Raw genomic sequence first — 15,628 nt, 5'->3', positions numbered from 1 at the left:
ATTCAAAAGTTGGTGCCCTTTCGACTGGATTTTTGACTTGCGTAAGGCACCGCTTAACTCTTCAGGGCGTAGCGCAACAAAGATACATCTGGAAGGCCCTGCAAAAATCACCCCAATTAGCTCGGTACTTCGACCTTGTGGAATTACCCAAAAAGGTAGGCCCGCAAGCCACTTTTGGCACCGTAATGGATCGATTGGATCAGGGCCTAAAGGGGTCGAATATTTGTTGCCTCCCACTGTATTCCCCCGTAGTGAATACGTGTCTCGTATCGAGAACCGAACTATCATCCAAGCTCTGCATTCTCATTCTCTGAATCACCCAACTTTACCCTTGTTGCTGATGGGTTCTCCTCTTTCGGATGACGCGAAGAAGTTTCGCCGCACTCACAAAAAGTCCCGATTAGGCTGTCAACGATGCAAAAAGCGAAAAATCAAATGCGATGAGACCCGACCAGTATGCCGGAACTGCGTTCGAAGCGATGTCACCTGCATTTATCACCCTCATCCCAGAGCAGACTCGACGGAACTTGCCTCCACAACACCGCCCTTTCCAGGTGCATTGTTGTATGATGCCTCTCAGCGAAACGACTTGGAGACATTGACATTCGACCGGGATAAAAGACTGGAAGAAGTATCCAAGAGATTAAGTCTTCTCGAAACCGAAGTCCATCAACTCAAATGCCAGCAACAGATACAGCTACAAGATGGAGACACGAACCTACTACTTCACTACTGTCGCGTGATGACTGCGAGCGACGCCACTCCTTCTAATAAATTCTGGGGCGAACAACTACCAAGCTTAGGTATGAAATACCGACCTGTGCTACATCTAATGCTGGGACTTACTGCGCTCCACCACGCCCACTCAACACCAGACCAGCATGACTACTTCATCACAATCGCAAATCATCATCACGGTCTCGGCTTAACGGGTGCCCTTGCATTAATGAATGCTCGAGATGGTGAAAGTCACGATGCAGCTATTTCTACATCAACGTGCATATTGATCAGTCTTTACACCCTAGCTTTGGGACCGCAGCCTGGCGACTACATGGGCTTTAGTACTGAGGGCAGGCCTAATCTCCTCGTTCTTATTCGCGGTCTCAAAGCACTGAGAAAGGATCAAGTCAGCAACGATGGACACGTCTCTGTGACACTTGGTCACGAAGCAGACAGCATGCCAACAAATCCCACACGAGCCGAATGCCTACAACAAGTTGTTGAACTGCGAAGCATGATAAATAGAAGACTTGGCCCAGTTCAGCCTGAGTTGCGAGAGATATACCTCATGGCTCTTGAGGATCTCATACCTTTCTACGAAGTCGCCTACGCGAGTAAGAGCCCGTCGAAGACAACTTCCTTCGATGAACTGCAACCTTTTGGATGGCTGTATCGCGCATCAGCCAAGTATCTGGACTGCTTGGAAGCTAAGGAGCCTGTTGCGCTTGTCATATTTGCACACTTTTCCGTTATCCTAGACTGTACACCCTCTAGTTGGCATGTGAAAGGATGGTCTAAGCATATAATTCTGGGGATAGAAGGCATTCTGCCGGATTCATTTCAACAATTCGTGCAATGGCCATCACAACAAATCAAAAAGGGAAATATATGGCTTGAGTGAAGGCAATCTGTATTGAAGTCTTGTGTACATATTTAAGATGTCTGTCTAGGGGACTGCTCTATGGTCTGAATGAATTTTAACAAACAACTGCCCCACAAGAGTTTACGATCTGATGCCAATAATCTGCTATGGAATGATGCCTAAACCAACGAAACACAATCAGGTCATGTCATCAAAAGGCATAACACAGTCTTTCCTTGACCATGGAGAATAAACAAAACTTTGACTGAGAGATGTTCTTATCTTGACCTACGAATAAAAAGGTCCAACTGTACTGATTGATACTTGGCGGCAGTGAAGATATTCACCATCTGTTCTTCTTATCAATGCGATCAGCAACCAGTGCAATCAATGCAGCACCGACACTGCTTCCTTTTTTCATAAAACCAATGCGAAATCTGTCGGCACCTTGTTTTTAAATCCCCAAAATAGCTCGCAGCCCTTCGTAGACCATATCCAAATAGAAAGGATAGTGCTCGATGACGCTGCTGTCCACACCAATGTCGACAGGCTCGTCGTTCGTACCATGATTGAGGGCACCGCGATGAATTGGGATGGCGGCTAATGAGATGGAGGATAGCCGAGCGGCGCGATGAACCACACTGTTTGCAATCTCCTTGAAGGTCCTCGTGTCGTCTACGGAGAGAGCATGACTGTCCAGTACATCCTCCAGTTGCTATCTCAACACGCTGAGGTTAGTCGTGTTGCCAGCTGCAGCCATGGACAATAATGCGGTATCAAGACCCCATACTGTCTGGATAGGTGATTTTCCAGAGATGGCCGTATTTGACGTCCGGTTATTGGCAATCGTATCAAGGCCACCGAACAGCAAGACGTCGGGGCTTTGCATCATGTGTAGTACGGCGAGTCGAACAAGTTCGTCTAATAACATACCAGAGACGTGCTTCTCATACATGTGAGTTCCAGGGTTAGTAGTTGACTTGTTCACTTCTCAGTCGCACGAAGTAGAGGGTAAGAAGCTGAGCTGGTTATCGAAAGAACCCTATTCCGCATTTAAAACCATTTCTCCCGTAGATCGATCATACTTTCCCTGGATAGGTTTCTGGATATTGGCGAGTTTCTCGATATGCGCCCCGTTGGTGCCAGTGTCAAAAGTAACGCCAAGAAGTTTTCTTGTCTTGCCAGACGCCGTGTAAGAGCGCGCCATTAGTCTGCTAACGGTATCGTTTACCAGAGCTGCCACCCTGACAAGCAGTACGCGTTTGTCGATCTCTTGCTGTAACAGAACGCAGAGGTCCCTTTCGACGGAATCTGGGATGTCAAAGCCCTAAATTCAACGGATCAACTTGCCCTTGTTGATTACGAGTTGTTGTACAAGGAAACTAAAGGTAAAACCCAGCTGGAAGACCTTGTCTTCGAAGATACTGGGATCGTTTGGAGTCTGTCGTTTGCGGACGATCGTCGTATAATGCTCCGGATGGTGCAGCTCGAGGGAGTCTTCGATTTGCGTGGCTAAGAAAGCACAGAGTTCTTCAGCCGTTTTGGCTAGCATCAAACCCATGGAAATGGTGACTTTGGTAAATGCCAGCTTAAAGGTCATATCACCATACATGTTAACAGAACAGACTCGGTAGTCGGCACCTCCGAGATAGGCTGCAAGGTACAGGTCCTGGAGAAAAATTAGTAAGATGTGGGAAGCTATTGCTGGCAATCAACTCACCTCACCTTCTCTGCACCATCGGAGTCACGAGTAACATAAGATGGGATTTGACTCGAGCTAGTCTCATCTTTTTTTAGGCCGCTATCTACACCATCAATAGTCAGTAGGGTGGCAGATAATCCAAAGCTTGTGCATTCCGCGCTGGAGTATACTCATCTGATTTAAAAACTCTTGGACGCCTCGGTTAAGGTCATGGACAGAGAGTTCAAATAGCGCAGAAATGCGCTTAGCCTCCTGTGTCAAAGCCATACTACCCGGTCTGAATTCTAGGAGGGTAGTGAAGAGGAATGGAAGGTAATTGTGGCCTGATCAAGCTGCTGGGGAAGTGGTGGCGACGAGAAGGTTACAGAGCTATTTGTTCGTATATATCCCAGTTCCTCGCGCCATCAATTGAGTAGGATTGAACCGTTTATCCATAGGCCCACCCATTCGACCGATTGCTCCAACAATGTGCGATTGTGGGTGACAAAATGGGATTGACAGAAAGCCTCGACAACGCAATAATGCCACAATCGCAATGTTGGAGCGACCAACTGAAAGGAAGGTGGGAGGTTCTGATGCCGCTACCCGTTGGAACGATGACGTAGAAGACCGGTCCCATAATATGACAACCGATGCGACCAACAAGTAGCCAAGCTACCCAATAGCCATAACATAGTCGGTTCTTTGACAGTGGAGCAAGATCTGAACCTTTGCCTTTACTGTGCGATATAATAGGGGGTCTCCGTGCAGAACAATCTGTTTTGGGTGTGATGTTGAGCGAGGAGATCCTAATCGAAACGGAATGGTCTAATTGGGAACCTCCGTGTCCTTGAGCTCTGGTAGTTTGACGTGCTGTTGCGTGACTGGACAACAGGTCTTATTGTGCTGTGGTGCATGCACAATAATTTTGAACAAGGGTTTAAGAGATTACACTTTAGGCTGCATGATACTTTTAATCTTACAGCTAATAACACAGGTTGACCATTCTCGACACTTCCATCGTACTTGCATCCATGATGTCTGTCAGAAAATGAACGAAAAGTCTTCCATATCCAATGAGAACACTTCCAATATCTTGTTCCAGTCTGGCATAGCAACATCCTCTTCGACCTTCTCCTGCATGTCTTCAGAACCATCTTTCGGGTCCTCGAAACACATCTGAGGCTTCATCTGGCCTTCCTGCACACCCGCACTCTCCTTCTTAACCCTCTGCATCAGATGAAGCGCTTTCTCTCTTAGAGTAGTAAGCACCGTCCATTTCATCCCATTCAGCGGCCCATTCCCGCCTAACTTGAAGTTTTCTAGATGCACTTCAACAGCGGCAAACGCCCTGCTTGCATTTGGCCCTCGAGGACATACGCATAAGTATCGTAGAAGGTAGAGCATCATGTGATATTGCGGAAAGGCTCCGGCTATCCACTGAAAATGTGCCATGTCGTCGTCTTGCCACATGCTGTTGGCGTATTCCAGCTGGTCTACTGCTTCGGCGATGTCGCTCTCAGTGGCCACAGACTGTCTATCATTAGGTTGACATAGGGCTTGCCATTATCTGTGGGAAACGACTTCGACTTTGCATAGAACTAACCGGGCGATACGGATCGTCATTTTCTGCTCCGGTATTTACCACAGGATTGCAACGCTCGAGAAGTCCCTCTACCTTCTCCTCAGCTTCTCTTATAAGTTGTTTTCGGACGTCCTCATCTGGTATGCCGTTTGCCGAAGAATTTGTTTCAAAAAGCGCAGCCCATGCCAGTAACACCGGGTTATTGCATAGAGGAAGAGTCATACGTGTCCAGTTCGGTCAAGAAGGAGGAAGTTCGATCATCTCTGGAAAAAGATCGCTATCATGCAGGTTTTGTGGCTGCTCTACGCCATATAATGGGCAAGAGCTTGATGGATTCTGAAGGCCATAGTCTTCAGCACCTCGGCCATCTCGCTCCAGGAAATGCCACCATACTCGGCGACGTATCTCAGATTCCAAAGGAGGTAGACCAAGTTTGCTGCCATCTCTGTGGAGACCTATTGACTGTGCTGCTCGAAGTGCAAGGCCGTTCATAATCCACACGGCTCGGCCAGAGTTATGAACACGCATGGCTGCCTGTATCACTGTTAGTGCTGCCTTTTTGATGCTCAGGCAGGCTGGTCTTACCAAGTATATTACAAGGGCCTGGAGCAAAGTTATGGTAGGATTATCGAGAAAATCTGCCTGAGCTAGAGTTTGCTCTAGATAAACTCTTAAACGATGGACAGCTTGGCTCCTATCCTCCCCCGTAATGCTATGTACCTCACCGGCATCTAAGGCTGTGATTGAGGCATAGTAAATAGCAAAACATAGACCCAGGTTTTCGACTGTCGCCTTTGTAGGATAGCTTGCTACTGTGTAGAGTATCATCTCAGTGGTAGGAAGATGAGTAACTTTAGTATAAGGATCGACCCTCTCTGCATTGACTTTCCAAAGCCGGATGGCAATTTGCCTAGGTGGATGATAGCTGGAAATGGGCATTGTCGATGAACCAACTGACAGCATACCCATTGGGTTAAAAGGGGAGGCGGGAGAGTTAACATCGCTAGAGGGCTCGTCCCTTGGTGTCACCAAGGCTGTCCTAACATCATCTTCCTAAACCTGTATTAGAAAGAATGAAACAAACGGATATATTGACGGTATCTGTTCGATCACTCGCGAGAAAAGAACTTCGCTGACATAATGACGAGTTCTCCCTTTACTCAATAAGAGACCCTCACTACGGCCTCTTTCTGCAGCTGATAGCCCTAGAAACCCTCCTCTTGATTCAAGGCCTGTAGATTTACTTGTGGGTGTAGTTGTAGACGTCGCTGAAGATCTTTGATGCAAGTGGCTGCAAAGAAGAAGCTTGGCTGGATTTGAACTCCTCAATCGCCTTCTCCGTCTGTGAGATCCGACTTGCGACATCATTGATGGTTGTCTTCGTCGCACGTCATACAGGTGGCCCTGCAGGCGGGTATGAACACTCAAAACCGCTGCGAATGTATTGCAGACAGAGAGACTTCTTGTCGCAGCGAACCTTTTGGCGATGACATACGGCGCAAGACCGTTCAATATTCTTGGTGGATAGAGTCCGAAGCCGAGAGAGAAGACATGTTTCGGCCTTGTTCGGAGAATCTGTGACAGCGCGAAGAAAGAAGAACACGTGGCCGAGAACGTCTTATGTGGTTGATAATGTCTCGGGCCTTGTGTTGTGAGGCCGGGTCGGTTTGAAGCAGTGACGCGTCTGAAGCTACGGGGTATTATGAAATGGTGGGGTTGAAGGTAAGATGGAATATGTTGCTGCGGATCTCTTTATCTGGTCTTAGCGTCGGTTCCGGCAGCAGTACATGCGTCAATACCGACAAAGCCAATGAAGCTATGCTTCTGTCACCACAGGCATTGACTACAACGATTATGACGCTGTTAAGAATCTCCTCCTGCAAGACGACTATTTAGGGTCTTACGCACCGGAGTTCAAGGACATCATTCGCCACAGCGAAGGTACTTTCAGGCCGTGGCTGATGAATCACATGCCGACCGGCAGACTGAACGGGAGGCCTCGGAGGATGTAACCCTGATAGGAGATGCTGCTCATGTCACGACCCCGTTTGTAGGTGACGGCATCAACTGTTCATTTCGCGACTCGTGTATTCTCGCTGGCAAGCTGAAGGAATTTGGCCTGACGAAGAGGGCTAGCTGACTATGAGAAGGAGATGCTTCCATACGCTATTGACGTGATTTCACGGAGCATATTGAGTGGGGTTCAGTTCTTTGAAGATGACGCCCCTAAATCGTTTCTGGCTACTCTGACTTCTGCTAGGCCACTTATTGGAGCATCAGATGGACACTAGTTAGTAATGATTATCATAAGGCTGATAAGTCAAGTGCGGGCTTTGACAGTTCTATCAATCCAAGATTAGATAATATGAGTTCTGGCTACATTGAAATATTCTACCCGGCTCACAAACTGGGCGATTCGTTCCCACATCGCCACAGGGTTCGAATACATAACAAAATGACCACTATGAGGTATCTCAGCCAGCTCCACCCCTGCCTTCACCAACCTCGGCAGGTATGACAAGGAAGCATATTGCTCCCCAAACATATACATTCTTGGAAAGTCGAAATTGTCAAAGGCCTCCAAGAGTTTCCCGTTATCAGTGCAGTCCACCATGGACTCAAACGTAGGCCGAACCACAGCAGCTTGCACTTTGGAACGAAAACAAGCCGCATACAGCCCATTACCATAAAGCAGTGATTGTCGTGTCCGCTTGATGAACTCATCCACAAACACTTCTGGGTCATCTGTTGGGTAGTGGAGGACCTGCCGACTGAGAAAACAGTCTTCTGGGGCGAGGTTTCCTTTGATATTGATAAAACTCAGCACCGATGACGGCTGCCTTTGAGCCAGTAGATTGGACACCAGGCCGCCCATTGAGTGACCAACGAGGTGGTATTGGGTGATGTTGAATTGCTCTAGCACTTGTTCCGCTATTGAGACAAGCAAGGGCATCGATAGCTGAGACAGATCAGACATTGTTGACTCTCCACTACCGGGCGAATCGTAGGCTAGGAAGGGCCGGCCAGTGAATAACGAATTGAGAGAAATGTCAACATAGTCTTCCTTCGTACCTCCGAAGCCATGTAGGAAGAAAATTGGAGCTAAAGGCCCGTCTCGACGGATGGTAGACAAGTTGAAAGATAGATCGCCGATGTGAAGCTCTACCGTTTGCCGAATCAACTGCTGAGGGTCGGTTGCTTTTGTCATTTTGGGTAGAACTGATTTTGGAGTAGTGTTTATGAGCTCGAATCCATAAGTCTGAGTGATGCCGTAGTATCGGTTAAATATCCAACTTTTATGTTCTGAACGCCACCACAGTCCCGAAGTATGTACACCTACTATCCCCACTTCGGCAAGAAATATTTTTCCCGTGCTTCGGCGTCGCCTCGAATACGCCGTCCCCGGATCAACCTGCATAAAACTCAAAGTCTAGTTCCTATTGATGAATAAGCACCAGTTCACGTCATTTTAGATTTGCAACGAGTCTCCGTTTCTTGTTATGCGTATGCTGATTAATTCCTCGGTCATAAGCACTAGAATATCTCGGCGCCTTCTTAAAACGACAATTGTAGTGGCAGGTACTAGAAGCGATTTACATAAATTCTCGATTTTATTGCGACGAGTGTGCAGTTTTCAGTTCAGCCAAATACCAGTTCTGGATAGCCCTCACATCATAGCCCAAAGCCACAGTATCAAATATTTCCAAATGCTTCTTAGCTGAAGCCCCATCATTTGATAAGCGACCGATCCATTTGCCATGCTTCCTTGCTACCGCTATGATTCTGTCCATTGCATCGATGAACTCGGGTTCATTGCCTTTTGCGGGAGTGTAGCCCAGAATTGAAAGAGCAAGGTCGTTGGGACCTATGAAAAGCATATCTTGTTCAAACTTAGAAACGAGCTTACATGAGTCATGGGTGGCTGGTTTACTCACCAACACCGGGCACGGCGCATATAGCGTCAACATTCTCAACACCCAACTTGGACTCAATTTGCAGACAAATAAGAACAGTCTCGTTGGCCATGGCCATGTAAGTTGGGACATCAACCCCAAAAGCAAACCCAGGAAACGCTGAGCCTTGACCCCTTAGCCCTTGGGGCGGAAACTTGGCGTGCTGAACCACGTTCCTGGCATCTTCAGGTGTATTGATCATAGGAACAACAATACCATGAGCACCTGCATCTAGAGAGCGTTTGATCAAGTCTGCATGTGTCATTCTTAAACGAACAAGTGGAGAGACTCCCTGGGAAGCGACAGCCGTAACTGCATTATGCATGGAATCATCGCTGATATGCCCGTGCTCACAGTCGATAATTACTCCATCGAGGCCAGTGGAAGCTACCAGTTGAGCTGTGCGTGCAGAAGGGAGACCGAGAAAGGTCATAATTGGGCCGCGCGTTAGCACGAAGAGCGTTCAGCAGCCGCAGCTGCGGGGTTTTGAATGGTGGTCGTAAGAGCTGAGGCATGCCACATTGCGAGAAATGTTTCAGACCAAGATTGACAATGGCGAAGGATAATTAGGTAGTAATGAACTACTATATATAGTAATGATAGTCGCGACAAGCTAAGGTTGATTTGTAAAGTCTGTGGATAAATTATACTCGATCCAATCCAGAGTATATACTACAGGGAGGAGAACGAAGCGGCAAAGTTCCTCATGACCGACCTCGGACTTATGAACCAAGTTGAACTATAGTCGAACAAGAAGTTAACTTCCATTTACGTTGTGTCTGGAATTTGATTCGGCATTTTGTGGTGACCGACCAGTCTTGCCCCTTACCCAGTGACCTGTTTATCGCCGGGCCTCTGACCGGCGTCCTTCAGTCTTCCCGACAAGGTCGACGTTGGGCTCCATTCAAAACCCACATATTTGCTCTACAAGTCAGTATTTTACCTGTCAACTTTGTCTCTAGCACCTCTAAACCGATTATCACCGTTGGAAAACAAGATCAAGAAAGCAGTTGGAACAAAATGTCGTACCTTGCCGACCTTCCACCCGCCCAGCCGGACGCGGCCTTTTCGCTCATAGCCAACTTCAAAGCGGACACGGCCGAGCACAAGGTTGACTTGTGTCCGGGATTCTATCGTGATGACAACGCACAGCCATGGGTTCTGCCATCTGTTGCCCTGGTACAGCATCATTGAGCAAAATTCCCTATCTATCAAACACTCCCTGACGATGTCCTACAGGCAAAGGAACAGATACATGCCGACCCAAGTCTCAACCATGAACACCTACCTCTTGCTGGTCACCCAGAGTTCCTTCTTGGCTCACAGAAGCTGGTCTTTGGCAAAACCCGAGACCTAAAGCGTGTAGCTTCAATTCAGACAGTCTCCGGTACAGGAGCCAACCATATGGCTGCTCTACTCCTCGCTACCAACCTCAAACCCAAGAGGGTGTGGATCTCAAACCCAAGCTGGATCAATCACAAAGAAATCTGGAAGCTTGTTGGCCCAGACGTTGAACAGCGGTTTTATCCGTATTATGATACGGTACATCACAGAGTGGACATTGAGGCAATGACAAGAACCTTGCGCAAGGAGGCATGTGAAGGAGACGTCATTATCCTACACGCATGCGCTCACAATCCCACTGGAGCAGATCTCACCCGCCAGCAATGGGAGACTGTCGCTGAAATTTGCAAGGAATCTGGTTTATTCGCGGTCTTTGACATGGCTTAGTGAGTAGTCTATACTGCCATCAAAGAATGTTCTGTATCTAACATCCTTGCAGCCAGGGCTTTGCGTCTGGAGACCTGGATCAAGACGCTTCCGCAATAACGCACTTCTTTGACAGATCAGACCTAGAGTTCGCAGTGGCGCAGTCCTTCTCCAAGAACTTCGGTTTATATGGAGAGCGCGTAGGGGTTCTTCACATGGTCGTACTTGAGACTGACACTGCGGCGAAGGTCACCCCTTTACTAACCCAACTGTCGCGGGCTGAGATAACTTCTTGTCCTTCATACGGTGCAAGAATCGTAGCCAAAATTCTGAGTAGCCCGAATCTCTGGGACCAATGGCAACAGGACCTGGTGACGATGAGTGAACGGATGAAAAGCATGCGTAAAGCTTTGTATCAAGGACTGCAACGTAGATCAGTCAGGGGATCATGGGAGCACTTGCTTACAGACGTATGAACACCTCCCCCAGCTATCTTGTGGAGTTCAACTAACAAAGTTTATAGATCGGTATGTTTTCTATGACGGGACTCACCCGTGATCAGGTCGATGAGCTCAAAGCAAACCATCATATCTACCTACTTCCTTCTGGCAGGTTATCCGTCACCGGATGTAAGCCATATATCCAACCCCCCCACACAAGAGTTTCGACTGATGCGTTTTCAAAGTGACGAGTAACAATACAGATGTCGTTGCAGAGGGCTTCCTTGCTGTGTTAGGTACGAATTAGTACTAAAGCTTAGATAGTAAGCTTCAGATTAGAAAGCAACCTAGGTTAGAGTAGGGTTTTAAAATAATTAAATCCTTTCTTTAGCTATACTTTGGCTAATAGATACACTCTAGTAGATTATAATATCAAAATTATATATAAGATTATTAGAACGTCTCTTTCCCTATACTATTCATACTAGCTCGCTTATTACTGTTAATAATTACATTCATTATCATAGCTAACTTAAAACATTAAAAGCTCCATAGCGTCTTATCAGGCCAAGAGCAAATGTGATTTACCCTGTAACAATATCATGTTCCATAAATTGCATATTAATCACAACCAATATTCCAAGTTGGACTGGAGAAGCCTTGTTCTGCTCAATTGAGGAGTAGATCGCATACGCCGCATGGCAGCTCGCCACCGATTAATGCCCCTGAACATAGTGGGGCTGAGATTGGCGAAAGAATTTGACGCCGATCCAATAGGCATCCTCTATTTGACCATTATGGAGTTCAAGCTTGGAGAAAAAACGAAAGGCCGATCCAATCGGTGTCTGCTCTTTTGACCCTTACGGACATAAAGCTTGTGAGGGCGGAATCGGCATTAATCTTCTTGGCTGGTTGAAGCTCTCGATATATCTACCGTAAAGAGGCCATTACAAACACGTAGTAATTCAGTATATCTTTTCTAATACATCATTCTAGAATTTCTTTTTATTTTTATACGGCAGCTGTTCTAGTACATTCAAATGTCTGACACTACACTTGATCGGCTGTCAGCGCTGGATACCAACACAGTATCCGACGCCTTAGACTTTCTTGGTCTCCCAGGAGCTACGAATGGGCTTCGACCTCTCTGGGACTGTCCTAAAATCGTCGGCCGCGCCAGCACTGTCCAGCTTGGGCCCAAGAAAGAGGATGCTCCAGCTACGACACATCTGATCACACCAGTGATTGATGCTGTAGCCACAAGCGACCGCATCCTTGTCATCGCTGGTGGTGTAGAAGGAATCTCTTCCTGGGGTGACATCATCGCCAACGCCGCAAAGGTCAAGCAGATTCGTGGATCTATCATCGATGGCATGAGTCGTGACATTGATGGAAGTCGGGATATCGGCTATCCTGTCTTTGGTCGCGGTGTGACCATGATCAGTGCACGCAATAGATTGGTTCAGATCAGTTCAGGCGTGCAGGTAGAGATACGAGGCGTTGAGGTGGACGAGAACGACTTCGTGATTGCCGATAATTGCGGCGCAGTCTTCATACAAGCTAATCGTATTGAAGAGGTCCTGGATCTAGGCGAGCGCATCGATCGTCGCCAGAATGGAATGGTTGAAGAAGTGCGAAGCGGCCGCTCTGTGGCAGAAATCATGCATGACAAGCAATTTGAAGCCATTGGATATTCCGCTACTCCCAATAAGCCTCACAAGCCTCAAAACCCTAAGGAGGCTACTCCAGAAGACCAAGAACTGGTCCGTCTATTCGCCAATTCTGACACCCCGGGAGTCTCAGACGCCCTCGACAAGCTCGGTATCCCAGGACAAGCAGTCGACATTATGCCCCTAACCAACTATAACAAGACCACAGTCGGACCCGCTTTCACGGTTCGTTACGCACCTGCCAGTAACCCTCCCGGAAGCGTGGGTGATTTCATCGATGATGTGGCCGTCGGCGATGTCGTTGTGATCGATAATGGCGGCCGCACAGACTGCACTGTCTGGGGAGATATAATGACGCAGTATGCCGGCCTGCGTGGTGTTGCGGGCACCGTCATCAATGGAGTATGCCGCGATGTTGACCGTGCCATCAGCGACAATTACCCAATCTTCTCCTCCGGACGCTGGATGCGGACGGGTAAGGATCGAGTCCAGGTTGAAGGTGTCAACGAGTCGATTGGCGTTGGTAAAGTACGCGTCAGCCCGCGAGACATTGTCGTAGCGGATGCAAACGGGGTTGTAATCGTGCCGCGAGACAGAGCTCGGGAGGTGGCTGCGATTGCAAGTCGTATCGAGAAGAGTGAGCAAGGTATTAGGGATATGATATGCAAGGGGTCCACTATCGCCGAGGCGAGAGAGAAGCTTGGCTATCACACTCTACAGCGTAAGGAATAGATATGAAGATTCCTTGAAACGGTTATTTATCGACTCGGTAGTCTAGGATAAAAGAATAGTCTATATACATAAGCTCATCAGTCCTGCACTACTCTTGCCAACATATCTGTTGAAGCGCATTGTCACAGATCCAGTCGTCTAGGAATGATAGGTTCAAAGGCGATCCATCCGCGGCATGAATACCAAGCTCCGTGTTATTTAGGACAGGGGCTTCCAATGGTTGGTCAGCCAATGCAGATTGGATGTTTTCTACCGAGCCATGATCTTGGGATGTAGGCAAAGCATGTGGCTGACAATATGTTGAACGCCATGCCTCTAGAGTAATCTGTATCTCCTTGATATGAGCATGAAACTCCATAGCTGCAGGATTTCCATTCTGTTCTAGCTGCTGTAGAAAGTCTGCTGCGATGTCGAACTCGTCTCTATCATCCCTCGAGGTATCCAGACCAAGTGTGCTCGCTATTGCGAGGATCACTGCAGCAGAGAAGAGATGTTGCACGTATGAGTAGTCAAAAATGTGGAATTCGCCGTTAACCCAGCACCGTAGTAGCAGCTGGCAGGACTGTCGAGCAGTGCTGATACACGTGTTTGCCACATCGCGAGCTGCGTCTGGAAGTGAGTTATCTTTCGACGCTGTAGTGACCTCTTCGACGTGTCGGCGAAAGCAGAAGAGGAGTACAGGTCTCGTTGTCAAGATCAATAACTAGGAGGGTTAGTAAAAGTGTGCGTATAGACCAGACATATATGCGCGTGCTGAAGTGAGCTAAGGGTCCACAAAGAGCTTACTTGGTTGAACGACACTTTCAACCTACAAATAATAGACTTGGAGTGATTTTCAGCCTCATCGGAACGACTAAAGTCAAGTTTCATCTGCTCAGGTAACTCCTCCTTCCAGTGATGGAGTTCGTCTCGGATCTTTGTAACCCTTTGCAGAAATGTGCCACGCTGAGGCGTCCGGACATAGAGAGATCTGGAGATGTTCCCTGCGATCTTGGCAAGACGCACAACAGCCAAAAAGCAGAAATGGTCGCCAAAGTCTTCTGAGCCGAGCGCTGCGCTAGTGGAGGGTAGATTGACGGAGATATCGTCGTCCGATATGAGGGGCGGAAGGCCAATCTTGGATGATAATAGACGATCGAGGACATAAACTGACCACCACACCCGGATACGATGTTCCCTAAGTTCAGGGTCTGCAACATAAGTATCGTCAATGTTGAGATGGAGGCCCATTACGGTCGCAAGGCGCAAGGCTGAGCCCACCAGTGTACATGCAGAATGTCGGCGGTTAGCTTCGAGCGAATACAGAGTCTGCAATATCAGTCAGCGCGATGGATCATGAATCATTGAAGAACGTACGAGAATCAAGGTCGTCTCAATAACGTCGAGCTGTGGCCTTTCGTTGATCACACGAATAGCATCGCTGGCAACTGCGAAGTAGGCCAAGCCTGGAAGCCCTTTGCTAGAACTCAGACATTTACTCGAACGCAGCTCACCAAGTGCAAACATGGCATAAATCTTGGCTTTGGTAATCGGGCTAGAGCCGGTGTTGCTTTGGGCTGAACAGAAGGTGTTCAGTGCCGACAGGATATCGCTGCGCCGGACTACGTGATAACTATGCCAGAGAAACTGTAGTGCTGTCTGGACCAAGAGCCTGGCTCGCGGTGGCGTAGGCCAGGCTGGATTAGTAGTTGCCAGGAGGCGTAGAACATCGTCGGAAGCGAACTGGGTGCGGGGAATATGACTTGGTGTTTGCGAAGATAAGGCAAACTGCCGGAAGCGAGTCGCAAATGCCGCATCTGAAATCTCACCTATCCAAATAGGCGTGTCGGATGTCCTGGTGTGTGCGAACCAGTCGATTTCTTCTAGGATTTGCTCAGCAGAAGCATCTGGATGGTCGTTAGATGTCAAAGTAGAAGCGACTGCATTTTCGGTTTCGGGTGATCCAGACTGGATCCGGGCCCGCAGTTCCTGATTCTCTCGAACGAGGCGGTCAAGAAGGCTATGTAATGTGAGTTACATTGGCGTAGAAGGAGAAGCATATGGCAAATCAGCGACAGAGGGGATATTACCTTTGGTGTACCTTGACCTGGCGATCTCGCGTTGGATACACGCATTCAGATGCCTCAGTACAATTATTACATGGTCTCCCTCCAGAGCATTTTATCTTTCGATTATGACAAGGGCGGCATCTAGACGTCAAGTTAACAGAAACAAATTAACTAAGGGCCGACATCTTTGTGGCTATGTGCATCTTACGCGATAGATTTCTGCTGGG

The 15,628-nt window shown here is 47.9% G+C and overlaps 9 protein-coding genes across 10 annotated transcripts; 3 read left to right on the top strand and 6 right to left on the bottom strand.

The window, feature by feature from the left end:
- Positions 1-250: 250 nt before the first annotated feature.
- Positions 251-1,716, top strand: FOXG_04640 (uncharacterized protein). The gene has a single exon (XM_018382668.1). It carries the CDS (start codon positions 341-343, stop codon positions 1,619-1,621), a length of 1,281 nt encoding a protein of 426 aa, XP_018239422.1. The 5' UTR covers positions 251-340; the 3' UTR covers positions 1,622-1,716.
- Positions 1,717-2,036: 320 nt separating this feature from the next.
- FOXG_04639 (uncharacterized protein) lies at positions 2,037-3,194 on the bottom strand (the record flags this gene model as incomplete). Its single annotated transcript, XM_018382667.1, has 4 exons — positions 2,037-2,297; positions 2,516-2,528; positions 2,668-2,858; positions 2,946-3,194. The coding sequence occupies 4 exons, from the start codon at positions 3,192-3,194 to the stop codon at positions 2,037-2,039; spliced, it is 714 nt and encodes a 237-aa protein (XP_018239421.1).
- Positions 3,195-4,307: 1,113 nt separating this feature from the next.
- Positions 4,308-4,889, bottom strand: FOXG_04638 (uncharacterized protein; the record flags this gene model as incomplete). Its single annotated transcript, XM_018382666.1, has 2 exons — positions 4,308-4,800; positions 4,870-4,889. The coding sequence occupies 2 exons, from the start codon at positions 4,887-4,889 to the stop codon at positions 4,308-4,310; spliced, it is 513 nt and encodes a 170-aa protein (XP_018239420.1).
- Positions 4,890-5,085: 196 nt separating this feature from the next.
- FOXG_04637 (uncharacterized protein) lies at positions 5,086-5,817 on the bottom strand (the record flags this gene model as incomplete). Its single annotated transcript, XM_018382665.1, has 2 exons — positions 5,086-5,382; positions 5,434-5,817. 2 exons carry the CDS (start codon positions 5,815-5,817, stop codon positions 5,086-5,088), a joined length of 681 nt encoding a protein of 226 aa, XP_018239419.1.
- Positions 5,818-7,106: 1,289 nt separating this feature from the next.
- On the bottom strand, positions 7,107-8,129 carry FOXG_04636 (uncharacterized protein). Its single transcript, XM_018382664.1, has 2 exons — positions 7,921-8,129; positions 7,107-7,807 (listed from the first exon to the last, which is right to left on the bottom strand). Exons 1-2 carry the CDS (start codon positions 7,930-7,932, stop codon positions 7,205-7,207), a joined length of 615 nt encoding a protein of 204 aa, XP_018239418.1. The 5' UTR covers positions 7,933-8,129; the 3' UTR covers positions 7,107-7,204.
- Positions 8,130-8,459: 330 nt separating this feature from the next.
- FOXG_04635 (2,4-dihydroxyhept-2-ene-1,7-dioic acid aldolase) lies at positions 8,460-9,234 on the bottom strand (the record flags this gene model as incomplete). Its single annotated transcript, XM_018382663.1, has 2 exons — positions 8,460-8,713; positions 8,784-9,234. 2 exons carry the CDS (start codon positions 9,232-9,234, stop codon positions 8,460-8,462), a joined length of 705 nt encoding a protein of 234 aa, XP_018239417.1.
- A 558-nt stretch (positions 9,235-9,792) lies between these two features.
- Positions 9,793-10,896, top strand: FOXG_18864 (uncharacterized protein; the record flags this gene model as incomplete). The annotated part of the gene is made up of 4 exons (XM_018399004.1): positions 9,793-9,980; positions 10,041-10,531; positions 10,585-10,711; positions 10,849-10,896. The coding sequence occupies exons 1-4, from the start codon at positions 9,822-9,824 to the stop codon at positions 10,894-10,896; spliced, it is 825 nt and encodes a 274-aa protein (XP_018239416.1). The 5' UTR covers positions 9,793-9,821.
- A 1,095-nt stretch (positions 10,897-11,991) lies between these two features.
- On the top strand, positions 11,992-13,441 carry FOXG_04633 (uncharacterized protein; the record flags this gene model as incomplete). Its single annotated transcript, XM_018382662.1, has 1 exon — positions 11,992-13,441. One exon carries the CDS (start codon positions 11,992-11,994, stop codon positions 13,351-13,353), a length of 1,362 nt encoding a protein of 453 aa, XP_018239415.1. The 3' UTR covers positions 13,354-13,441.
- Positions 13,360-15,628, bottom strand: FOXG_04632 (uncharacterized protein). 2 transcript variants are annotated; one of them, XM_018382661.1, is made up of 5 exons: positions 15,610-15,628; positions 15,423-15,542; positions 14,710-15,352; positions 14,140-14,661; positions 13,360-14,056 (listed from the first exon to the last, which is right to left on the bottom strand). In XM_018382661.1, exons 3-5 carry the CDS (start codon positions 14,857-14,859, stop codon positions 13,442-13,444), a joined length of 1,287 nt encoding a protein of 428 aa, XP_018239414.1. In that variant the 5' UTR covers positions 14,860-15,352; positions 15,423-15,542; positions 15,610-15,628; the 3' UTR covers positions 13,360-13,441. The 2 variants fall into 2 exon arrangements, with proteins under 2 accessions (XP_018239414.1, XP_018239413.1); XM_018382660.1 differs by having other exon boundaries at positions 15,423-15,628.

Source organism: Fusarium oxysporum, chromosome 4 (genome assembly GCF_000149955.1).
Source record: "Fusarium oxysporum f. sp. lycopersici 4287 chromosome 4, whole genome shotgun sequence".
Taxonomy (NCBI): Eukaryota; Fungi; Ascomycota; class Sordariomycetes; order Hypocreales; family Nectriaceae; genus Fusarium; species Fusarium oxysporum.
This window is presented reverse-complemented; position numbering and strand designations above follow the sequence as displayed.